Source organism: Aptenodytes patagonicus, chromosome 17 (assembly GCF_965638725.1).
Source record: "Aptenodytes patagonicus chromosome 17, bAptPat1.pri.cur, whole genome shotgun sequence".
NCBI lineage: Eukaryota > Metazoa > Chordata > Aves > Sphenisciformes > Spheniscidae > Aptenodytes > Aptenodytes patagonicus.
Window position 1 is genome coordinate 5,574,173 of NC_134965.1, and position 24,560 is coordinate 5,598,732.

At 61.9% G+C, this 24,560-nt stretch overlaps 1 protein-coding gene across 1 annotated transcript; it reads left to right on the plus strand.

Moving 5' to 3' along the window:
- Positions 1-720: 720 nt before the first annotated feature.
- Positions 721-13,505, plus strand: SSC4D (scavenger receptor cysteine rich family member with 4 domains). The gene is made up of 11 exons (XM_076354902.1): positions 721-753; positions 1,868-2,030; positions 6,421-6,456; positions 7,253-7,558; positions 8,815-8,886; positions 9,251-9,565; positions 10,495-10,575; positions 10,852-10,929; positions 11,652-11,963; positions 12,458-12,535; positions 13,189-13,505. Exons 1-11 carry the CDS (start codon positions 721-723, stop codon positions 13,503-13,505), a joined length of 1,791 nt encoding a protein of 596 aa, XP_076211017.1.
- The last annotated feature ends 11,055 nt before the right edge of the window (positions 13,506-24,560 follow it).

Genomic DNA, 24,560 nt, shown 5'->3' on the forward strand with positions numbered 1-24,560 from the left:
TTGAGGGACCTTGGCTGGGCGGACACGGCACCTGCACATGGTCCCACCTGGGAGCTCTTCCCACCCCGTGCCTCCGCGTCGGAAAACCAAGAGCAGGGAAAGGCTGGATGAGGGGTTTCCACGGGGAGGGTGTTTGGTCACCGATATGGCGGATTTCAACGTCCTTTCCCAAGTTTCTGACCATCAGTAGATGCTTCAAGCAGCAGCAGTCGGTGCCCATCCCTTCAGAAGACGCTGCACCTTGTGTAGGCTGGAGGGACTAATTTTAGGCCTCCGCTTAGCTGAGACTTACAGCCTGGCTTTAGAGCCAGCGTGTGAAAGCATCCTCACGATGGCACTCCTCCACCAGCGCACGCTGCTGTCCCAGTGCTGCTGTCAGGCCGACTGCTGGGACTACTGGGGTGTTGCTCTGGGTTCGCAGAGGTGTAACGGAGAGCAGAATCAGTCCCCATCCCGCTCCCCAACAGGGTGTGAGTGAAACAGAGCTAGAAATCCTCCACTTCGGCAGTAATTTCTGAAGGGATCAGTAAATGAAGGGGAAATCGCATCTTATAATATTTAATCTCTTCCTTGGCTTCTGCCTGACATTCCCCTGTTTGCTTTCCATCTCGTCCCCCCCGAGGTTGCGTCTCCATCCCCCAGGTGAATGACGCTGTCGTATCAGACCCCAGAAATTTCTGTCTTCCCACAGAAATGCCTTTCCCTGCTTTTTCCCGTAGGATGATGAAGAGCGGAGACAATGGGGGCCTGTGGGTAAAGCCCCCGGGAACGTGCCAGCCGAGGCGGGGAGGTCTCATGTTGAGTGGTTAGCGTGAAGGTCTTGGAGGACATCGGTGGCCAAGAATTAGAGCTGCCCAGGAGAGATCTTGGGTGCATTAATTCATCACAGGATGATGAAGAAAGATGGGTGCAAGGCACCAGACGGGGTGTTTTTGTAACGCAAGTGCCATATATGACCACGTCCTGCCCGGCAGGACCCCGTGGGGACCCCTATGCAGGTTGGGTGCCAGGAAGGGCCCCTGGGAGTGGGGAGGCTGTGTCACCCGTGGAGCAGATCCCTTCTTCACGTCAGGAGGAGGTGGGCATGGTCTCCAGGAGCCCGCTGGAGGAGAGCACCGGAGGGAGAGGAGCCAAGGCAAAGCAGAGGGTTGGCCATGGCTGTGTCCAGACTGGGCTTTAGACGAGCGTTTGTCACCAGCAGAGCGGGAGCAGCCTCGCGGGAGGGCCGTGGGGCAGGCAGCCTGGCTGGGGTGAAGGGAAGCACCATCCCTTTCCAAAGGGGGTTGTGTGATGTGAATTGCTGGAGCACTAGGTCCACTCCATGGTTTAGGAAGAGCCTTTCAGGCTTGTGTGGATGGGGAGCTCCTTCCCAGTTCTGCCTGGATTGAATGCGTGTCCCACTTTGCCCACGTGTGGTAGGGGGTATATGGTATATATGTGCTACGGGGTTTGCTCGTAACCTCATGTAGAAGTAACAGGAGGACAAGCTCCGTGTGGATGTAAACAGGATGGTTCCCCGAACATCTCGGGGGCTGAAGACCCTGGGGGACAGCTCTGAGGCTCAGCATTCAGGCGTCCTGGTGGATCTGAGGTCCATCCTTCTGCCTGTACAGCAGCCCAGCCCTGAGGCTCTTGCTGCTTCCAGTTTTGTCTCAATGGGTGGGATGTGGCCCTGCAGCTTCATCTTGCCGCTCAAAAAAGTCTCTCTTGTCCTCAATAAATCCAACCTGAATTATTTTTCATGTGGTTCCTGGTCACTGCTCCAGCGAGCGCCGAGGAGGGACTTGTTTGCAGGTCCTGCATGGCCCTTGGTGGGGCAAAGGCTCTCCTGGCCGTCACCACTAACGCTGCTGTCTGCATGTTTCAGGGACAACCTCCTCTGGACGCCCGTCTGCGGGACGACCACGGCGCAGCAATGAGACTCGGTCCCCATCCGGCCAGGCGGCACAGCACGGGGAGGCCAGACGTCGGGGTGCTGCCTCTCTCCCTGATGCCGGCTGCGCTCCTCCTCCTCCTCCTTGGTCCCACCGGTGAGCTCCCGTGTGTTTCAGCGGGAGGGGAGTAATTTTAGGCACCCACCTGGCCTCAGCTTTGTGGGCAGGTGATTTTCTTCATGTAGAGCCATGAGCAGGAATATCACAATGTCCCCAACGGCGCTTAGCGTGCACAGGGATGGAGGGAGCAAGTTCAGCTCTTATCTCCCACCATGACCTACGCGTGATGGCAAGTTCAGCATTCAGGGCTGGCAGGCGGCTGGAGCAGGCGGCTGCCGGCAATGGGGGCGGTGCGGGTCTGAGCCCCCGAGCAGGCAGCGCCTGTGGGACCCGTCCTGCCAAGGTGACGGGTGGGATGAGCACCCGTCCCCTGAGGACACCGGTCCCCAGTCGCTCCTGGCAGGCACTGTGCGGCCAGGCTGGGAAGCATTTAAATCGAACTGGAAAAAGCCATTCCCGCTCTCGAACGAGGGTCCGCATGAGCGCTGCGGCAGCGTAATTACCCTGGTGTGACTTTATCAGTGTAATTACAGCCAGGCAGTTGGTAACACCTTCCTGCCTCCACAAAGCCCCGCCAAGACAAAGCCAGCCAGAAAGCAGACAATTAAGGTGTAGTCAGACACCGTAATTGGATTAAATCAGGTTTCACAGTTCCCACCCCCTCAGCTGGAGCTTCCGTCCCCCCCTGAGCTGCTGGTGGCAGTGCCTGCGCCCACGGTCGGGGTGTGGGGACCCTGGGGGGACCCTGGTGGCTCTGCCGCTGTCCCCTGCACTGCCGGGCTCTCCCGGTTCTCTTCATTAATGGGCACGGCTAAGTCGCTAACGAAGGGCGATTTGTCCTCCCATTTGGTGGTTTTATTTAGCACGGTGCCCTGGAAGGGACGGTGTTTACCTGAGCTAGTTTCCCCTTCTCTTTTGGCTTTGTGAAGCTGGATCAGAGAAATGTGGAGGGCGCGCTCTCTTCTCAAAAAATACTGGTTTCTTCTCGTTCCTCATTAATGTAGACACACCAGGCATATTTTTTCAGGTCTCTCTTGACTTTGCTGGAGGATGCTCTCAAATGAATATTTCAGAGCTTTGATTTTGACTTAAAGGGAGATGAATATTGAATATTTAACAATGTCCTTTTTATCCCCTGCTTTTTCAACACTGGAGTGGACTAGGTGTTAAAAATCAATACAAACCAGGATCAAACGCCCTTCCTAAAAAGCCTCGCATCTCCACATTTTTGGTGCAGAGGTGATCTGAATTACCTCTCTCCTGTCATCCAGCCCACGGGGCTGCCGTGTCCTTCCCCGTCCTCTCCTTCAGCGAGCCAGCTTCCCCGCTGCCTTGGCCTCGCCTGTTTAATCCCCAGTCCTTGCTGGCATGGCAGCATCACTTTCCAGCCTGCCTGGGTCCCAGCTGGGGTGGCTGGGGAGGGCAGCAGCGCCTGACCGCGGCTGGAGCTCCCTGGCTGCCGTTGTTCATCCCAGCTCTGGGTGGCATCTCGCTCCCAGCCCCTGCTCCTGGGTGCTAAGTCACCGTTACAGCCAGACAGTTGCCTTACTCTCATTTCTCTTGGGGCTTCTAGGTCTTTCTTTGACAGCCCTGTTTTGTAGCTGACTTAATGGTCTCCCAGGCCCCGTCCTAGCAAGGCAAAAGGGAGAGGGGTTCGTCTGCTCGACCGCCCGCTCCAGGCTCACGCTGCCTCTCACGGCGGTGACACCCGCCTCTGGAGCGGCAGGAATTGACCTTCGCGTCATTGCTCGCAGGCTGAGCATGAAGCAGGACGGGGCTGGCCCAAGCCGGGGATAGAAAAAGAGGCCGCGGAGCCACCACGGGTGTTGATCAGCCCTTGGCTGCTGTAATTAGCACGGAGGGATTTCATTTGCTTGGAAGGTGTCACCCACGGGAGAGGGCTGTGGAGCCCGAGTCTCAAGCCCGAGGGGCCCTGGATGCCCGAGGAGATCTGTGCTGCCCTCACTGCGAGCTGGCCTCAAGCGTCTGCCGAGGGCTTGGAAACTCCTGGGGCACCCGCAGGGGCAGCGACAGGGACCTCCACGAGGTCCAGCCACCCGTCCCCATCCACCATCCTCCAGGGCATCATGATCACGCTGCCGTGACCCCCTGGACAAGCCGGAGACCTCAGTGCCCCGTGCTGGCAGCATCCCAGGGGGGACCCCACATCACTCAGAATTGGGGCCGAGAGGGTTTTTGTGCCCAAATAACGCCCAAACTGTGGGAGAGGGGCCCAGCCCGACGGGGGGAGTGTGTTGCCGGGGGGAGCTTTGGCTCTGCCCATGGTCCTCCCTGAGCATCCATACCCCCGGGTGCAGGGCCGCTGGCAGGGTGCTTTCAGAGCCCTTATTTAAACCCAGCTGACTGGGATGGGGATGCATCCCGCAAGTGTTCGGCTCCCTCCGGATGCTGCTTGTTCACGCTGGTCGGAGAGGGCTGAGAATTAAATGGGAATTAAAGCTCCGCGGCAGCACCGTTTCTTGTGTGTCCGGGCAGCCGAGCCCCGAGGCAGAAATCACCAGGGGTCCATCTGTGTCCCCAAGGCTCTCACCCCATCACCGCCTTGGGTGGTAGGTGAGAGCCAGATTCCCTGAAGTGCTGAGGCTGGCTGGAAAACAGATGGGGAGAAATAGGATAAACGTAGGTACGGGATCCAAAGGAAAGCCCCAGCTATTGCACGACGGCACACTGCGTATCGCAAACCTGCTGCTGCCCTTCCTGAGCTGGCTGGGAATGAGAGACCCCATCCTGACTTTCCGACACCCCCGGATTACACCGGCCCTGGCGCTGCAGGAGACCAGCAGCTCTCCCCTGGATTTACCCCCACTGCTACACGAAAGCAGTTTTGTTTAATCGGGAAGACAACGGAGGAGTCCCTCCTCTCCCAGCTCTTGCTCACTCTGCTCCACTGAGCTCCTTCCTGCCTGCGGGAGGACATTTCTGTGGCAAACTCTTGTTAAGCCCTTGGCAGCATCTCCTGGGCTCCGGTTACCAGGAGGGCTCGATTCCCGGCTGTGCTCCGTGCTCCTTCCCGCTCCCTCCCAGTATTTAATGTACCTCTTCTCCTTGAGCAGTCGATGGTGCCACCAGCGCCCGGTGCCACGCACCCCAAAAGGGTGGCAGGTGAGGGGATAGGCACCCACACCTGCGTCCCCCCACACCGGTCCGGTGCAGCCGGACCCACTGGTGTTTTATGGGCCGCGGCCCTGCGCGTGGGCTGCAGAGCAGGGCTCACCCCGGGCCCCGCGGCAGGCGGGATGCGGCTCTGCCTGCACCAGAAGGGTTATCCTGCCCGGTGGCGTGCAGCAGTGGCTGCCTGCGGTTCTCCAGTACTGCCTGTTTCCATTCCCTAAGGTGGCTGCACCCCATCAACGGGTGTGTTGGTACACGCCTATAAATATAGAGCTTGCAAAAAGCGGACTTTGTTGGGGAAAAAAAAAAAGAAAAAAAATCAATTAAAATGCACATAGGGATGCCCAGTGCAGCATCTTCCATCAGGCGATCTCCAGCCAGTTTCCCAGGCCAGGCAGGGTTGGTTTTCCTCATTCCCATTTCACCCCCCCGAGTTTTCCGTGAGGAAATGGGGCAGGAGGATGCGGGAGCTGCCTGGGTCCCACAGCAAGTCAGCAACGGAGCCGGGGAGACACGAAGGTCCCCGAGACCCGGCCCAAGGCACGACCCACCTGGGGCTGCCGCTGCCAGCCACCGGCTCCGTCAGAGGAGCTGCTGGCCTGAGACGAGGGGAAGGAAGGAGAGGGGGAAGGAAAAGCTCCTCCCGTCTGAGAGCCAGCAATGCCCGGTGCCAGCCGGCGAGCAGCTCGCTCTCAGGGAGCTGGTAACGGCAGCCCTTGGCACCCCGCGGCCACGCTTCAGCTCGGGGAGCTGCACAGACCTGGGTGAACCAGGACTTAGGGCAGGGACACACACACACGTGTAGCCCAGTGCTTAAAGCGCAGTCCCACCACAGAGCCAAATCACTCACACCACATGCCGCTGCCTCAGTTTCCCCACCTGTGAAGCAGATGAAACGATGCCCTGAGCTAGAGCGTTTATTTTTTCCCCTACAAGCCTCGGGTCTTTGCAGAAAAGGGAAGGGACAAGCAATTTCTAGCAAAACTTCAAGTTTTCAGAGCTCCCAGAGCGAACCCAACTGTCCTTGCAAAGAGCCTGGAGACAAGCCCTGCCCTGGGAGAGCACGTTGGCTCCAGCGCTCCAGTTATTTAACTGGGCAGGGGGTGAGTGCTCCCGGGGCTGAGGGGGTGACTCCCGCAGAGGATGCGGAGTGGGTCCGGGGGGGCTGCCGGGTCCTGCCGGTCCTCGCCATGCCCACCCACATCCCTGCTGCCGTCACCCTTTGAGCTGCGTCCCTCCTCTGCTCGCTGTGAGGACACTGGGGAGGTCTGATCCCTTTTCTTCTCCCTTGCAGGCACCACCTCCGAGCCCGCGCTGTTGCCATTCCCAGGTGAGATTCTTCTCTTAAAGTCGCTTTTCTCTAGAAAGTTTTGTAGTTGAAAATGCCTTTTTTTTGTTGTTGTTGTTGTTAAAAACGGGGTTTGGGGAATTTCAAAAAGGAAGCACGTTGCTTTGGAACAAAAAGTGGCAACAAAAAGCAAAACTTCTTTTACAGAAAGGAAATAGAGATTCTTTATTATCCCTATTCTGCTTATTATCCCCAGAGGGGAATTTTGCCACCTCCTGCTGAGTCCCTGTCCTTGTGCCATTCATCACACCCGAGCGAGTAATTCCCTTGATGTGGCAGGCCAGGGGCGTTTACATGCCTGCTCCCCATCGCCAGCAGCTTGAGAGATCATCTCCGTCCCACCAACTCCCACGTGGGACCAGCTCCGGACGCGTTCATTGAGGCTAATAAGAATTTGCTAATTGCATCTCATCACTTGTCACCCATCATATGTCATCATGCGATGCCACGTGTCCGCTTTCCTCTCCTGCCGTTGGGTTATTGCCCAGGCCATTAGTAGGCAAGATGATGGGGTGATGGCGCATCTCATTTATGTATTGAGATGTACTGAGTCTTCATGTCTGCTGCTTCCAGCAGATGAAGAGAAACCCGCGGTGGGCAGCAGCAGGCCAGCAGCTGCCTTGTGCTACAGCGAAGGGTCACTATTTTCTTTAAGGAGCAGAGATTTGACGCAGAGAGGGCTCCCGCCCTCCCCGTGACACCCACTGAGTGTTTGCCACCTCCTGGCCCCGGGGAGGGCTCGTTGCCTGCTGAGGGACCTCTCTCTGCCCGTATCCAGAGATACGGCTCGCCAACGGGCCCAGCCGGTGCCAGGGGCGAGTGGAGATCCTCTACAATGGCTCTTGGGGGACGGTCTGCGACGACGACTGGGACATTGTGGATGCCAACGTGGTGTGTCGCCAGCTGGGCTGCGGCCATGCCATCGTCCTCCCGGCCGCCATGACCTTCGGCCAAGGGAGTGGACCCATCTTCCTGGACAACGTGGACTGCAAGGGCCGGGAGGCAGCCTTGAGCGAGTGCTGGAGCCACGGCTGGGGCATCCACAACTGCTACCACTACGAGGACGTGGCTGTTGTATGCAACGGTAAGGAGGCTCGGTTCCTCGGGGGCGAGGAGAGCAGCGGGGTGCCTGCGGTGCTGCAAGTCCTGGTGTCTGCAGACACCTTGGGGGAGCCCAAGAGTTGTATCTCAGAGCCTGTTCCTCTGAGCCTGGGTCAGCCAAACCTCCTCTGCATCCTTCCTCCACCCCTTTCTTCAATCCAGGTCATCTCCCAGCTCAGCATGCTGGTGTTCCATAGGGTGACCAGCCTGTTTTGTGTTCCCTGTCACTCCCAGCTCAGGGACTTTGCAACCTCTCCGGCACCATCCCTGGGGAAAGAGCACATGCCCACCCACGCTCCTGCCTCTGAGTCAGCCACTGCCCGACTGCTCTTTCCCCTTTTGACTTGCCTTTCTTTAAGTTGCTGAGCTTTTCAGTAGGAAATGTACCTAAAGGTGAGAAAAGCAGTGGAAAGCGTTTGAACTTGGCATGGGAAAGCGGAACGGCTCCGTGCCAACCCCTATATTCCCTACACGCTGGTTTGCTCATCAGCCCCGTATCAATGATTGGTAAACGTGAGGCTGTGCAGACCTGGAGCTTGGCCACGGCTGCGAATGCTTGGTGAATCCCCGCGTCCTGCAGAAGCAGGGCTTGGAAAGGGGGGTGCTGCTGGGCTGGCTGGTGGGTTGGACCAGCAGCAACCAGAGAAAGGAAGTCATGGATTGAGCAGGAACCCCGAATCAAGGCGCTGCTGGAGGGGAGAGGCAGAAGGACTGAAGGGGGAGGTGGGGGAGATGGGTCTGAGGGCAGAGCAGCGGCTTGAGCCCTTGGGTGTTTGCAGTTTGGTTGGTGAAGGAGACCAGGAGATGCTCTGGGGTGGCCCTCAGAGGAGATGCAGGAGTTTGACCCCAGCACCAAACCGCTAGGGAAGGTGCTCCCACCCGTGCTGACAGAAGCTTTCTGTCGGTTGTGGTTACGGAGGAAAGCGTGGAGCCAGCCAGCTCTTGGCCGTGCTGGTGGGCTGGGTTTCTCAGGATGCTTCCCGCAGCCCTCAGGCATGCGTGCGGATGGCGATCGGACCGCTCGGCTCCACTTCCATCCAGCTCCCTGCACCACCCCCAGATAATTTTGGTGCAAACCCTCTTGCTTTCCGTGGTGTGTGCTTGCCAGCGTGTGTGCACGCTGGTGCCCGAGGCAGGGGAGCAGCGGGGTGGGCAGCGCGCGGGGGCACTGCTCACAGCCGGCTTCTGGACGGATTGCTGCGGGCAGCAATGGATGCCGTCTCTCCGCTTCCCTTTCAGAGTTCTTGCCCACGCAAGCCAGCGAAGGACCGACAAGCAGGACCCTCACAGCCTCGGTACAGGATGGGGAAAGTAAGCTGCTCGGCCGTCGCTTGCAGGGGCCCGCCCTGGCTGAGGGCTGGTAGAGAGCAGCATCCCCCACCCGTCACCCGCTGCCCCTCCGTGAAGCACCCCGACTCCCCGGCTCCGAGGGCCAGAGCCTCGGGGACCCCGTCGTTGTGCCAACCGTGGCCGAACCCTGTCCCAGAGGTTCACCAAGGCTCCCATCAGCCGGGCTGCCCTAAAGCATTGCCCCTTCCCCGCAGTTTCTCACCCGGTTTCTTTGCCGTCGTGGGCACTGCCGGATCCAGGCTCGGTGGCATCGCTGTGCCGTGGCGTGTGTGGTGACCTCCTGGGGAAAGCAATGTCCTTCTCACCGCGTGCTGCCACCCTCCAGGTGACGGCAGCATCCGTCTGGTGAGCGGGACCGACACCTGCCGAGGCCGGGTGGAGATCTTCTACCGCGGGAACTGGGGCACCGTCTGTGACGACGACTGGGGCCTGAGCGACGCCAGCGTGGTGTGCAAGCAGGTGGGCTGCGGCCAAGCCCTGGATTACAAGAGCAACGCCTATTTTGGCTACGGCACGGGGCGCATCCTCCTGGACAACGTCAACTGTGACGGCAGCGAGCCTTTCCTCTCCGCCTGCTACAGCCTTGGCTGGGGCATCCATAACTGCGGCCACCATGAGGACGCTGGGGTCATCTGCACAGGTACCGGGGCAGAGAATCACCTTCGGGGCTGTCCGCCGTGGGGGGCAAAAATCCAGGGACATCCTGGTCCCCAAGGAGAAATGGCCTCCGAGAGATGCTGACATGCCCAAGGTCAGGCAGGGACCTGGGCTCTGCGCTGCTGGAGCATCCTTTCTCCTTATCTGCCATCATCCTGGTGCTCCAGAGCAGGCTGCGACACCGCGCCGAGAGCCTGGGACACGCAGTTTGCAAGGGAAATGCATCTGCCTGCCTGCCATTTCCCTGCTCTGCCGGCTGGAAAACAAGCTGCCCGCGTCCGGAAGGAGCGAGTGGCTGCCAGGGGCCGGGCACGCAGCCAGACCCGGCCTGCCCCCCCTTCCCCTCCCTAAATGATGTATTTCTGCCATTCTCCACTGATTACCATTTATAATGTTAATAATCCCCCTGAATTCCCTCATTATCACGGCTAATGACGGGAGCACTAAGTGCCGACGCTTTCCCTTTCCCACTATTACCGAACAAAGAGGCTGATGCAGGAGAAAAGGGACAATTTTCTCAGGCTGGTCCTTTCCTCCCTAAATGTCCCCGTCCCCTCTGGCACCTCGCCCGGGCACGGAGCCGATGGCACCAAGATGCACAGCCCTTGCTCGGTGGGGCAGGGGAAAAACAAAACTTTAGAGCTGATGAACCCTGCCTGATAAACCTCCCGGGTATGCGGAGAAGCGAGGGACCCCTTGGCACTGCAGGTGGGACCTCGGCGCTTGGGTTGGGGTGGAGAAACACCATCTCCAGCACGTGGGCAGCAGGGCTGTACGGGTGAACATGGGCCACCTCCATCCCCATCACCCTGGAGCACCCAGGCCACCCTGGGTCTGCCTCCCGGAGTCAGCAAGCTCACAGCTTCGCAGCTTCTCCTCGCACGTCACCTCTGTCCCTCTGTGTCACTGCAGGGCTGGACACGTCCACCATCACGTCCTTCACCACCTCGGTGGCCCTGGACTACGAAGAGACGCTCACTGCCACGGCCACAGGTAGGTCGGCAGCCACCCAGCTCACCCTTGAGCCGTAGCCGGGGCTGGGGGCTCACTGGGGGGGGACTGTGTCTTCTGTGTCCTCCCGTGACCCCAGCACGGTCACCCTGGGGTCCTGCCGCACGTAGGTGAGGCTCGGGGGGTGACGTTGCCCACAGCAGGAGCTTGCCATGGGGCCACCGCGGTGCTAGAGGCTGCTGGCACTGACCGGAGCAGGGGCAGCGGGTGCTGGAGCTGGACCCCCCCAACGCCCGTGTGTCCCCACGCTTGTCCCAGCAGCGACAGACAGCAGGGACCAGCCCTCCCAGGCCACCGAGGTGGTCACCACCGGCCTCCTTACCTTCGAGCAGGAAAGTAAGTGTGCGGCCGCTGCTAGTCCTGCACGGGGTCCGGCATGGCCCCCCAGGGCTCCACGTCCCTGAGGGGTTACCCCATATCCCCAGGGCTCACCCCACAGCCCCGGGAACTACCCCATGCTCCCACAGGACCTTCCACATCCCCTGGGTTTACCTCATTCTCCGAGGGCTCACCCCACATTCCCAGGGGATCTCCGGCACCCCACGGTTCACCCCATGCTCCCAGGGTTCACCCCATGCCACCAGGCAGTTGCCCCATTCCCCCAGGATGTACCCCACATCCCCAGGGCTCTCTTATGTCCCCCAAGTACCCCAGGGAGTTACGTCCCCGGGGCTCACCCCACATCCTCAGGGCCCGCCCCATGCCCCCAGGGCTCATTCCATATCCCCAGAGGTTACCCCATGTGCCCAGCGCTCAACCCCATGCCCCCAGGGAGTTACCCCACATCCCCAGGGCTCACCCCATATCCCCAGGGTTCACTCCATGCCCCCCAGGGGTTCACCCCACATCTCCAGGGATTACCCCGTGCTCACAGTACTCACCCCGTGCTGCTTGGGAGACACCCCATGTCCCCAGGGGCTTACCCCACATCCCCAGGGCTCACCCCATGTTCCCTGGGGCCTCACCCCGTGCCCCCGGAGGGTCATCGGGGGACATCGAATCCCCCGCGGAGCCCCGGTCCCCCCGGTGGCGTGCCTGTGCCGGGGTCCCCCACGCAGGTGACGGCGTGCGGCTGGTGAACGGGAACGGGAGCTGCCGCGGGCGGGTGGAGGTGCGGCACCGCGGCACCTGGGGCACCGTCTGCGACGACGACTGGGACTTCCCCGATGCCCAGGTGGTGTGCCGGCAGCTGGGCTGCGGCGCCGCCCTCGCCGCCACCGTCCTCGGCTCCTTCGGCTACGGCAGCGGGCCTGTCCTGCTGGATAACGTGGGCTGCGGCGGCGGCGAGGCTCGCCTGGCCGACTGCTTCCACCTGGGCTGGGGGCAGCACAACTGCGGCCACCACGAGGATGCCGGGGTCATTTGCCGAGGTGAGAGCGGGAGCAAGCCCGGTGGCCACCGGCTCCCGCCCGAGGGTCTTCCCTTGCCAGCTGGGGGGGAGAGGGGGGATGGATGCGATTGTCCGGGGCTCCCCAGGTCTCCGCTGAAGCCCGGCTCGGTGGCGTGGAAATCCCATGAGATAATGGGATTTCAGCCACACAGATGCTGGCCATGGGAAAGGGGGTCCCCGAAATGGGGTGATGGGTGTATGTGAGCCCCAAGGCCCTGGTGTTCCTCCTGCCCACGGGGGGACAGCAGCGGCGGTCGGGTGCCGTGGTGGCCGGTGATGGCCAGAGCGTGGGTACCACCTCTGGTCTCCGCTTGTGCACTTTCCTGGAAGCGCAGTGGCTGCACATCCCACCCCACACATCCCTGCATCCATCCTCAGCCAGCCCCACACCGCTGCTGAGGGGCTCTGACCCAGCCCTGGGGGGGCACAGGAGTCCCCTGAGTCGCTTTTCCCACCCCTTCCCCGCTGCACCAGGCGCTGACGATGCTGGAGACCATTTCCAAGAAGCCACCGCTACAACCACCACGTCGGCCCCGACCCGTCCCAAGGATGGTAGGTATCGAGGCATCAACGGGGACGCAGTGCCAGCCCTGGGGACGCTCTGCACCAGCACAGGGTGGAAACGGAGGTGGCTTGGGCAGCGGCCAGTGGCTTCGGCAGTGCCTGAAGCACTGACCTGGAGCAGCCCACGAGAGGGGGAAAAGCCGTGCTGGTGGCACCGTTAAGCCGTGGCCTCTCCCGGTGCCCCCAAGGCTAGTCCGGGCAGAGGAGGTGATGGACCTCAGGTGATGGACCATTAGGTGATGGACCTCGGTGGGGAGAGGAGGGGATGGTCCAATGGGGCTGAGCTGGGAACAGAGATTATTGTCTGTTCCTTCAACCTGAACATCCACCGCGATGCTTTGGGGGTCAGCCCCAGCTCTGACGCTGGCAAGTGGTAACCCCCTCGTGCCCCTGCCTGTGCAGAAGCAGTGGTGGAGCCGTGGGGAGCAGCAAACATCTGCCCAGCCTTGGAGAGACCAGGGCTCTTCTTGCCCTGGGGCCACCTGGCCAGGACGGGTCCCTTCTCTGCCAGCCCTGTGGAGCCAGCCCGACGGGTACCAACTGTCCCAGGGCGGTGGCAGGCAGGGAGAGGGGTACGCAGTGCTGGGGTGAGCATGGGCAGGGGCTGCCCCCGGGGCTGCCTCACCCCGTCCCCTCCGCAGGGTCCGTGCGCCTGGTGAACGGCAGCCACCGGTGCGAGGGGCGCGTGGAGATGTTCTACCTGTCCCAGTGGGGGACGGTGTGCGACGACGCCTGGGACCTGCGGGACGCCAAGGTGGTGTGCAGGCAGCTGGGCTGCGGGCACGCCGTGGCAGCCTGGGGGGAGGCACGCTACGGCCAGGGCACTGGCTACATCTTCCTCGACAACCTCAAGTGCAAAGGCCACGAGCCCTCGCTGCTGCGCTGCTCCCACATCCGCTGGGACGTCCACAACTGCGACCACTCCGAGGATGCCGGTGCCGTCTGCGGCATCCTATGACCACCCGCCCGCCGGGACCCTTGCGCAGGTAGGGGGGCGAATGGGGGTGGTGGAGGGAGCTGGTGGCAATGCCCATGGAGAGGGGCTGAACCGTGGCTGCGGGTCGGGGACACTCACACTCTGCCTCAGTTTCCCCACTCGCCCTACGGGGGCACTGGCTGGGCCCCCCGCGAGTGTTTGGGCTCTGAGGATGGAAAAAGCCAGGTGAAGTCCAGGCTTTCCTCTGCTCCTAAAATACTGGCTGAAGCTTTCCCCCCCTGGACTGCCCCTTGGAAAAACAAAACCATTTTTAGTGTGAAATTTGGTTGGTTTCAGCCATTTTAAGAGATGAGGAGAGAAAAATGGATTTTCTGCTGTGAAAATGACGTTAGATTATACTCGGAAAATGTAAAAAGGAGCTGACACCAAACCAGGATATTCCAGTGGCTCTGCAGTGAGTTGCTGCTGTTCTGCAATTTGCTTTGCAACCCCCCCAGCAATCCAAATACCCGTTTTTTTCTTCCCATTTTGGCAGAAGAAATACCAAGTCCTCACCAATTTCCATGCAGCAGGAACGCAGGTGTTGGATCTCACACCGTCTGCAACCCTGTCCCGCTTCATGGCTGCCCGGTATTTCTTCCTCACGCCCATTTCACCTCCTGTTTTTGTCTGCAAACGCCACTGGGTTTGCAGAGAGCTCAGCCGAGATTTCCCTTCCCTGGGGGCTTCGGCACAGCCAGTTCCTGCCCAAAAAAGCCCTTGGGGAGTGGGGAAGGACCAGGGTCCCCGCAGCCTCCCCATCCTTCCTCCATCCTGTGTGGTCCAGACCAGCTCTGGCTGCTCTTTCCCGGGAGCTCCGTGATGCTCCGTGCTCCGAGGCGTCCGGGGCAGGCAGGGAGCTGGCAGGCAGGGCAGGAGCAGACGGAAAACCATAGGGAAGACCCCAAATCCCCACCCAGCGCGAGGGGAGGGCGGCGGCGCTGAACCCGGGAGCCCAGTCCCTCCCCGGTGTCGTGCCTTTGGGGTAAAGGCTGTTTCCCTCCCAGCTCAGGTGGAAGGACCCAGCCTGCAGCACCAGCCGCCTTCGCCGTCAACCGTTTCTGATTTCTAACGGGACACCAGCAAAATGATCTTCATGTTTTGGTGGACAGGGTGCGAGGGTGGGGAAGGGCTCGTGCAGCGGCGCAGAGCAGGTCCCGGCTTGCAGGTCCTTCCTCCGCACTCGCTCCTCTATTTGTGCAATTCTTTTGTTAATAGTAGATTGTGCATATTCCTGGGTTGGGGGTTTTTTCCCATTTTTTTCTTATATGTGTTTGGGGTTGTTTTGTGAATAAATAAAAGCCCTTTGAAAGTGTGCTGAGACCTGACTTGCTTCCCCGCCACCCCTTCGAAGCCCGGGCAGGAGCAAACGGCTGGGGAACAGGTAACGCCCCAAGCCCAGAGGTGAGGGCTCAGCTCTTGCCGCCAAAAATTGGTGCAAATCTCTCGCTGGCTCCCGAGCAGCCCTCGATTCCCACCCAGCTGGGAGCTGAGCTTGGACCTTCCCCAGCCCAGCTCCGGGGGTACAGCCCTGACCCCCGCCAGGCTCGGGGGGGGTGAGGTTGGGTCCGGCTCTGGGTTTGTTCCCGGTGGGATTTGGCAGCCCCACGGGCTGCGGGGTCGTTGCCGAAGCAGGTGTGTTGCCGTTGTGCGGCTGTACGGGCTCTGCAGTGCTGACAGCAGTGAATTCAGAGCTGCCTGATAACGGAGGAGCAGATGGGAAGAGAGACTGTCCTGGGAGCTGCAGCCCCTGCTGCTGCCTGCTGCTGCCTGCAGGGAGAGGCTGCGACCGCGGGGCTGGGGACCGGGAGAGAGGGCTCCCCGATTTGGTGAGGCTTTTCCGCACCCCCATCGCCGGTGGCAGTGGCCTGGGCAGCGGCGTGCTGTGAGACAGCACGTCCCAGCTGCCGGACCTCTGCGGACATCGGGGACGTGTCCCCGAGCAGCTCCCAGGCTGGTGCAGGTCCCCTCGGGTGGCCCTGGCCCCGTGCTCCTACAGCCAGCGTTAGGCTGATGTTGGCTGCCTCTCCACCGCGTCCCGCGGGCAGGGCTTTCCCGGCACTTTGCTCCCAGTCAAGATTTCCACCAGTTGGGAAACTGAGGCACAGAAGCATCTTCCAGGCAGGCCACGGCAGCGCAGCTGGACGTGGGCTTGCTGGGAGCCTGGGAGAGGGCAGGGAGGCAGCGTGTGAATAAAACCTCTCCTTTTACTGGGTTCCCAGGTCCTGCACGCTCGGCTGCCCGCCCCGCTGCCTCCTTGCCCCCCCGCTGCCACCACCGCCTCCCGCCTCGCCTCCTGCCTCCGGGACAGCTGGGTCCTGCCGGGAGCAGGAGGGGGACAGAGCTGTCCCTGGCAGCCCCCGGCCCCTCCCTGCAGCCCACGCCAGCTGGGGATGGCTCAGAGGGTGCTGTGGGCTCCGCCAGCTTTGCCCCCCCCCCCCACTCCCTGTGGCTATGGGAGGTGGGGGGGGGGCTGGTGGCCAGGAGCGGCTCTGGAGGCTGCTGCCTCTTGGGGTGTGGCGGGGAGGATGATGAGAAAGGCTGGTTGTGTTTTCCCTGTTTTCCTTGGGGACCGTGCCTTGAGCCGGCAAAGCTGGGCTGGTTTTCGGTGTTACCCCACACCCCGCTCCTCTTCGCTTTGGGCTGGGAAGAGCAGGTCCTGCTCTCCCTGGGCTTCTCCCTTCCACGACCTGCAATCTGGCAAGCAAAGGGTTTCCAGCCAGGAGAGACAGCAGCCTCCTCCCTTGTCTTCCAGGCTTTTCTCCCGCAGACAGGGCTTGGAATGTGCTGGGATCCACAGGGATCCCCCCACAGACACCCCCTGCCCAAGCTGGGCATCATCTCCATGGGAGCAGGGAGTGACAGGCAGGGTGGGAGCAGGGTACCAGCACGGGGGATGCCCTGGCCCTGCAGCAGGGTACCAGCACGGGGAGATGCCGGTGGCGTGAGAGCATCCCGCCGCGGGACCGCAGCCAGGCCGCGGTGGCTGCGTGTGAGCCGGGAGAAGCCGCGGTGCCCGCCTGGCTCTTTTCCTCTCGCCGACGTCAGCTGTTTCCCCGTGCCCGGAGCAGCTGCGGCTCCACACCGGTTGATGCCATCGATTAGTTCCTCTCCCCTCATCCCTGGAGAGGGGACAGCGCGGGTGGCAGCAGGGGGGAGAGAATAAATATTTCAGCAGGTCCAGGCAAAAGCTGGGGTTATTTTGGGGACGGGATTTATAGGCTATTAGGAATAAGGAATGAGTCTGTGCTGAGGAGAGGAGACCCATTAATCCAGGCTGAAGGAGCACAAATGAGCAAGGGGAAATGGAGGAGGCTTTAATTATTTCGCCGCGTTCCAGAATAATAAGCCGGCCCTCCGGCCGAGCGCTGGGGTGCGGCTTGGGAGCTCTTCTCCCCGGGAACTGGGGCAGGCGAGGGGGCACTCACGGTGCTGTGCTGGGAGGGATGGGGGTTCCATTCCGGGACCGGTATGAGAGCAGCACAAGCAGTGTTGCTGGCTGGGATGTGGTATGGAGGATGCATTGCTTGTGGGGGGAGGCTGCAGAGCGCAGGGATGGCTGGAGGGGCCCGTGGGTCGGTGCCTGGTCCCAAGGGTGCACTTCCCGGGCCAGGCCAGCCCTGCCACCCGCCGTGCCCCGTTAAGGCAATCCCGTCTGTGCCTGTAACCGGAGGAGCTGGGCACGGGCGCAGGGGTGAGTCACTGCCGGAGGCAGCCCTGTCCCGGAGAGCATCCCTGGCTCTGCTGCACCCAGCACCACCTGGGTGACCTTGGGCTGCACTCCGCTCCCCAGCTCGCCACGCCCCCCCCCCCCCCCCCGGCTGCCTCTGCATCCCCCCCCGTGTGCCTCAGTTTCCCCGGGGCCATGTGGGACTGTGGCCCTGGCTTACCCCTTGGCACCCTCGGGGAGCTGCAGGGAGCCGGCTGCCCTGGCTGGGGGCACGCCTTACCCCACGGGGGGACACCGAGGGGCAGATTTACCCCCGCCGGGGCAGCCTGCCCCATCCCCTGCGGCGGAGGGTTCCGGGGATGCGGGCACCCACGTGGCGGGGATGCAGGGCAGGGACAGCCTTGGACTACCTCCTCCTCCGATGGGATGGATGAGGACCAGGCCTCCCTGCAGCATCCCTGCGGCACATCAGCCTTGCTCCCTCGGGACCATGGCCCAGGGTGCCAAGGTCACCCAGCGGGACCACGGTGGGGTGCAGAAGCCGCCCGCCGCACCTCATGCCGGGCAGCGTCCTCCTTCCCCGCTCCTGCCAGGCCTGCCGCCGCGGCTCCTGCTGACGTCACCCCGCCGGAGCCGGGAGCTATTTTGGGAACTGCAAAGTCACTGGCGCAATTAGTCCGCTGGCAAAGGGAGCGGGACGGCGGGGGGGCCGCGGGACCGGCTGCTCTCCACGCCGTGCCCCCGCTGTGCCGTGCCGGGGGGCTGCGTGGCCGTGGCCCACGGGCACCGGCAGATCTGTGCCTCCCCTTGCGCCTGCAGGCTCAAGGGCTCCCTCCGCCAGGGTAAACGGCCACGGTTGCAAATCCTCCCATCCATCATCTCCTCCTTCTCTGCCTTTTTTATTTTTTTATTTTTTTTAATTTTATTTCGTTCCCCTGGCAGGAGCTGCCCCACGTGGGCTGCCGAACGCTGGCAAAAGCCAGCTCGCTGCCGCCTCACTGCCATCGCTTGCATTTAGAGAGAGGCAGGAAAGCAATTAGCTGGCAGCGATGCCGGCAACGTGCTTCCCATGGCGATGCCGCCTGTGAGGGGCTGCCCTGCCGGGTGGGAGCGGGGGTCCGGCCGTGCCTGGGTGCTGTGCTTCCGGCTATGCCTTTGGTTTAAGCCGGTCTGTGTCTTCTCAGATGCAGCCACTGGGGTGCAGGATGGGTGCTCTCGGCCGCAAAGCCCCAACAGCCCCGTTGTCCCCCGTCCCGGGGATGGGGACGTGCCACGTGCTGCTGTCACAGCGGAGGGACACCCGTCCCCGGGACACAGCACAAGCAGACAGTGGGGTCCTGCCCTGCAAGTGCCTTTGTGCCTGGGGACTTGGGGACAGTTAGAGGGGAGAGTTAGGGTGCTCAGCCCTCCTCCCCCAGTGCTGGTTGCTTTCTTTGGCCACCCTCCTTGCCTCCCAGTAACCTCCAGGTCACGGCCAGAGGGGACGTGCACAGAAATTCTGCGAGAAGCTGATCCTGGCAGGCTCCAAACACCCCGAAAGCGGGGCTCAAAAAATCCCTTTAAAAATCCTGAGACTTTCCCATGTGACCCCGGCATCTCTTTCAGTCCCATCCCCCAGGAAAAAACCCCAAATCTTTTCTCCCAGCGCCTGGGGAGGTGCCATAGCAGGAGTCGGTGCTCAGCTCCCTAAACCCTGAGCTGGGGCTTTGGGCAGGGAGACCTGTGGGGCCGGATCCGGCACGCTGCCCGTCCCCAAGGCAGAGATGCTTGGGTGCAGGCAGGCTGACATCCACCATTCCCCATCGCTTGGAGCCCTGACTCGGCCTTGGAGGGGGGTCCCTGCCCGCGCTGGGGCTGGAGGTGCAGCCGGTGGTCCTGGGGTAGGGATGGACGGGGCTGGGTGCCCCCAGTGCTGGGGGGAATATGGGTCTGGGGGGTGGCTCTGGGGGTGACGGGGACCATGGGAGGGCAGTGGTAAGGTGGGGAGTGTGTGCCCCCCCTCAGGGCTGGGGCAAGGGGCCGCGGCGGTGGGGCCGGGAGCCGGCTGAGGCTGTGCTGAGTCACGCTGCAGAGCCGGTGAGCAGGACTGCAGCAAGCGGCTCGCTGCCGCCCGCCTGCAATGGGGACGATGTGACAGCCCCGTCCTGCCCCCCTGCAGCATGCTCTGGGTCCTCGCCTGCTCCTGGGGCTCCAGAATGCTGATGGGGGGGGTGATGCCCGGGCTGGGGGGTCCCGCTGCGCCCCAGGTTGTGGCTCTCTCGGTGCTCCCGGCCTTTCTTGTGCATCCCCGGCCCCCTCCCCTTCAATAAGGATGGGGCAGCTCTGGGGAGGGGGTCCCGGGGACCCCAGGCAGGGAGGGGGGAGGTCTGAGCTGTCCTTGGAGGATGAGTGTCCCTGACCCCAGTGCAGGAGGGGTGTCCCCGGGGAGCCGTGACCGGGGGGACAGTGGGGCCGTGGACCCACTCGCTGCCAGCACAAACACAGAAAGGCACTTGGCAGCCGCTGCAACACGGGGTGGCTTTCCCCTTGGCGCTGGGGGGGGTGGCGGAGTGGGTTGGCAGAGACCCCCCCACTGCCCACCCAGTGCCACCAACCCAGGGCACGGGGCTGAGCATGCAGCCCTGTGCCAGGTCCCCAACACCCCTGCCACTGCACAGGACAAAGGGCCAAGGCAGGTCCCCGCTGCAGAGGGAAACTGAGGCACAAGTGGGTGCCCGGAAGATTGGCCCCAGACGCTGCCACCTCTCACACTCAGAGCCCAGGGCAGCCCCGTCCCTGCAGGATGCCGGTGACCACCCTGCCCGGTGCTGCCCACCGGCCCCGCAGAGCTCGGAGCCGCTTCTGGAGGGACCGAGACAGCCAGGGCTTTTTTTAGGTGCTCCATAAGTGCCGTCTGGGCGGTATTTATATCGGCTCCTTAAATAAGAGCTGCCATCTGAGCCCGATGCGCCTGCTTAATTATTAACGCCCCGCGGGGAGGCGGTGTGCCCGGCTGGCCCCGGCCCACCCTCCCGCTGAGTCCCCAGTGGGGTCCCGCACCCCGGGTCCCCCCAGCTCCCTGCCAGCACCCGGGGTGAGGGCTGACATCCCGGCCACCCCAGGGCACCCCGGCTGGCCATGGGCATATGTCCTGCGTGGGAGCATCTTCCCTGGGTCTGGGAGAAAGGCTGGGGGGAGGATTTTCAGAGCGGAGGGTGCCGTGGCATGGGTATCGCTGCAGTTCTCAGCGCCGTGGAGCTTGTGCGGGTATTGGGGATAAGGGGAGGTGGGAGTCACCGCGTGCTGCCCTCCCATCCCATCTCGGTGGCTTGAGGTGGTCCTAGGGAAAATCATCGCTGGCAGCCCGGCTGTGTACCCCGAGGGGTACGGGCAGCCCTGCTTCATGGCAGGGCTGACGCTAAACAGTGTAGGAGGGCAACTGCTGCAGCAGAATTAATTTGGGCTTGGAAAGTGCTTTGAAACCCTGAGGTGAAAGGCCAGGGCTGAGTACAAAGCGCTGGGGCTCTGCAGGTGGGGGGAAGGAAGTTCCCCTTCAAAGCACCGGTGGCCTGGCGGGCTCGTTGCTGGCTGCCCCGTCAGCCGCGGCCCCTCCATCGCCTCCTGCCCCAGGTGAGGCAGCGTCCCGGCTCTGGGGCGTTTTGGGGAGGGTTGGTGCAGCCCCGAGCTCGCTCAGGTGTTGGTTGCGGGGTCCTTCCTTGGGGCTGGTGGGTGCTTCGGTGCCTGGCAGGGTGGAGGGGTGCTGGGCTGGGAGACCGAGCCTGCACCGTGGCAGTCTGGGGAGCGGGGCTGGTGGGTGCGGGGAAAGGGACGCCCTTGGCCTGCTCCTGGGATGCTTCCCTTACTGTGTCGCACAGCCAGGCTTGGGGAAGCAAGGTGAAAAAGGGGCCAGGGTGCTGGGGTGTTGGGGTGCTGGGGCCAGGCAGTCTGGCCCAGCGAGGGGCTAGGCAGGGAGGACACGAGGGCACTGCTGTCCTGCAGCCTGTGGGGAAGGGGACACCGAAGCCAGAGGTTTCCTCAGCTTGTTTTTCAGAAGCTCGACTGCAAAAGCTGGAAAACTGCTCCCCTGGGCAGGCAGCACCTTCCTCGGGGCAACCCGAGCAGCAGCCGCCCAGGCAGCGGGGCTGGAGGGTGAGCACCCAGGCTGGAGGGTGAGCACCCAGCCAGGGAGCCCCGGGGCTGCGCAGGAGCCAGGGCAGCATCCCGGGGACGGCACCCATCCCAGCTCCGCACACCGGCCCTGGGGAAACGCCGCCCTGTGTCCCCTGCTCTGCCCGGCTTTGCCACCCACCGGCTGAAGACACGCAGGACCCCAAGCACCGGGTCACCGCTTGCTGTTGATGTAAGGGGTTGCAGGGCTGCCTGCGTACCGACGGTGACCACCCTTGCCCTCAGCATGGGGACAGGCTGGGGCACCTGCATCCCCCTCGCCGTGCATCCCCCTCCCTCCAAGCAAGCAAACGCGGAGGGAAGGGCTGCACGACCACCGCTCTCCCGCAGCGAGCGAGGGGTGAGGATTTCTGGATCCATTTTCGGAGCAGTCAGCAGCTAACCCAAGCGAACCTCCAAGTCAAAGAGAATTTACTGCCTTCCCTTGCGGTGTCACAAGGCATTTGACAGCACGTAACGGGGAAGGCAAGAAAATGTGAAGAGAAGGACTCGTCTTCCCGGCTGCAGGAATTAACAAAGTGGCACATTTGAACGCGCCGGAGTATTTTTAATACCGTAGGTGGAATCAGGATTATTAGGTTTTTCTGGGACACCTGCAGAACGGACCCGCATCCTTTGGGTCTTTGTGATTTCCCAACCCAGCAGCCGTCGGGGCTCTTCCTGAGGGGTGTCTGTAGGTACCAGGCAGAGGTGGGAGAAGGACATTTAGTGACGGGCAGCCAGGTGACACCTCCAGCTGCCTGGGCTGCCCACCAGAAGCTTCTAACTCCGGCCATTCACCACCTAACTTTCATCCCACTGCTGCCCCGTCTGTGAAACAGAAGAACTAAGTGATGCGAGGGGTGCTGATTTATGCGTCGGAGCCCAAAAAGGGGGCTGGATACACTGCAGATAAATATTACGGTCAGGTCGCTGTTCTGAAGAATTTACAGCATTATGAATATCATGTTCTGACCTGTGACGGGGAAGGAAATCATCTGCGTTGTGAAATGTATTTATTGCTATGGTGCTTTGACAGGAATAAATCAGTATTTGTTCGGTCCGGGGCAAATAGGCAGTCACCGTAAATCGGCAGAGCTGCGGTGATTTGGACTAGCTGAGAACCCGCCGTATCTATGTAAATTACTAGGTAAGTGCCGTGAGGTTTGTATGGAGAGGCAATAGTTTTTATTAGGCCAGTTGATATATTTGGAGAAAGCAGGCGAGCTTCCAGGCACACAAACGCTTCTTCAGGTCCAGGCTTGTGTTCAATATTGTCCGGGAGAATCCAGGAGCTGTACCCAAGAGCTAATATTATTTTTTCCAAGTTAGCGGAACCATACACCCAACCCAAATGCGGGAGCATCGCTCAAAAGGTGCCTGGGAAGAGCAGGCAGCTCCGCTCTGGTCCGTACCCAGAGACCTGACAGCCCCAAGCTCGGCTTGGGCGATGCCCCATGGCAATTCTCCGACTATTGATGAGAAACGGCAGCAATAGCTGAAAAACCAGTTTGGGACCCACGATGTGCTTGGACGTTCTTCTGCATTTTGCACTTTTTAACTCAAATTCTCTCCCCAAAGCTGGCGTCATACAGAAGCCAACGCAAAAACCCGCTGCTGAGCTCTCCAGCGATGATGGCGAGCCTCCTCAGAAGAATGAATGTGCCATTATCAGAAAAGAGGAATAAACTGCCCTTGTCTCTCTTTGGGATAGCCGTGGTGGTAAACAAAAGCCGGGCACAAAGGCTGTTCTCACACCAGAACCACGTGTGCCGCGGGGTGTGAGGCCGGGGATGCAAGCAAGGAGGCAGCGTTTTATTTTATGGAGGAAATAAGAGAGGATCGGGGCGTATTTCTAGTTTTATTTATCAGAAGGCGTGATTTCTTCTGCCCTCGGAAGCTGTAAACAAAGTGTTCTGTGTTAAACAAATCCACGCAAGACAATTCTCTGTGATTTGTAAAGCAGCGCTAAAACCACGAGAAAGAATGAGACCTCACCCCAAAATGGTGTCGCTCGACCCCAAAATGGTGCCGCTCGCCGTCATAAAGCACTATCAGCACTTCCAAACCAATTTGTCCCCACCCACGTGGGTGAGACCATGGCCACGGGCTTTGAACGGCCGCAGCAGGCTGCGGCCACGGTGTTGCCCTGCGGAAACCGGCACGTCCCGATGCCACCGAGGTTTCCCGTGGTGTTTCGGAAGAAAACCACAGGGCACGGGGATCGGCAAGCGGGACGGCTGTGTCCTCCGGGATCACCCTCACACTTCCCAAGGTGCCCACGCGGGGACAGGGGCGCCGGGAAGGGCCGGGGACGCACGGCGCGTGGGCTGGGGCACACCCGGCGTGCGAGAGGGAGGACGGTGTTCGCCCACGCAGAGCCGTGCGTCAGCACCGCCCGGCTCCCTCCGACCGGGGACAAAGCGCTTCCGTCGGGACCAGCGTGGCTCCGTTCCTTAGACCCCTTTCCTTTCCCCCAGTGCTGCAGCGTCCTCTCGGCATCGCTTTATCCATAGTCTTTTTGGGACAAACGGGATCTCTTACGGCTCCTAATGGAGTTCCTAATGCGCAGCAGAAGCTCCGCTAGGCCCGAGCGGACGCGCGCTTTTATTTCATGTGTTATTGATGAGCGAGCGCACCGCGCTCCCAAGCTGGCCACTCATAAATTATCCAGCGTCACTCTTCGGTGGGGGCTGCTCTCCTCCGCGGGTCGGCCGGAAGGACCTCGTCCCGCGGCACGGGAAAGGGGGCGAGGGGACAGTCGTTCGCCCCAAGCCGTGTCACCGCAGCACCATCACGGCCTCACGGACCTCCGCGGGCACGGAGGGTAACGCGGGCCCCGCGCGCCACCTGCCCCAGGGGAGCACCCCGGCAACCCGGGCGGCCCCCCCAGCTGCCGGGCAGCGTGACACGAGGCCAGGCCGGCAGGTGCTGCGGGCCCCCGTGTTGGCCAAGGGCCGACGGCGACCTGGGCTGAACGGGCCCGGGCTGCGAGGGGGACCTGGCCGTGGGTGGGCCCGGGCCGCCAGCGGGCCTAGGCCACGAGGGGGGTCCAGGCTCCGTCAGGGCCCCGGGCCCTGCGTGGCTCCCCCGTGACCCCGGGTCCCACACGGGTTCAGGCAGCGGCCTCCCCGCCGTGCGAGGCCTAACCCGGGAGGGGAGCCCCGTCGTCCCCGTCCCCGTCCCCCCCCCCCCCTCCCCGCGGGCCGCTCCCGGTGAAT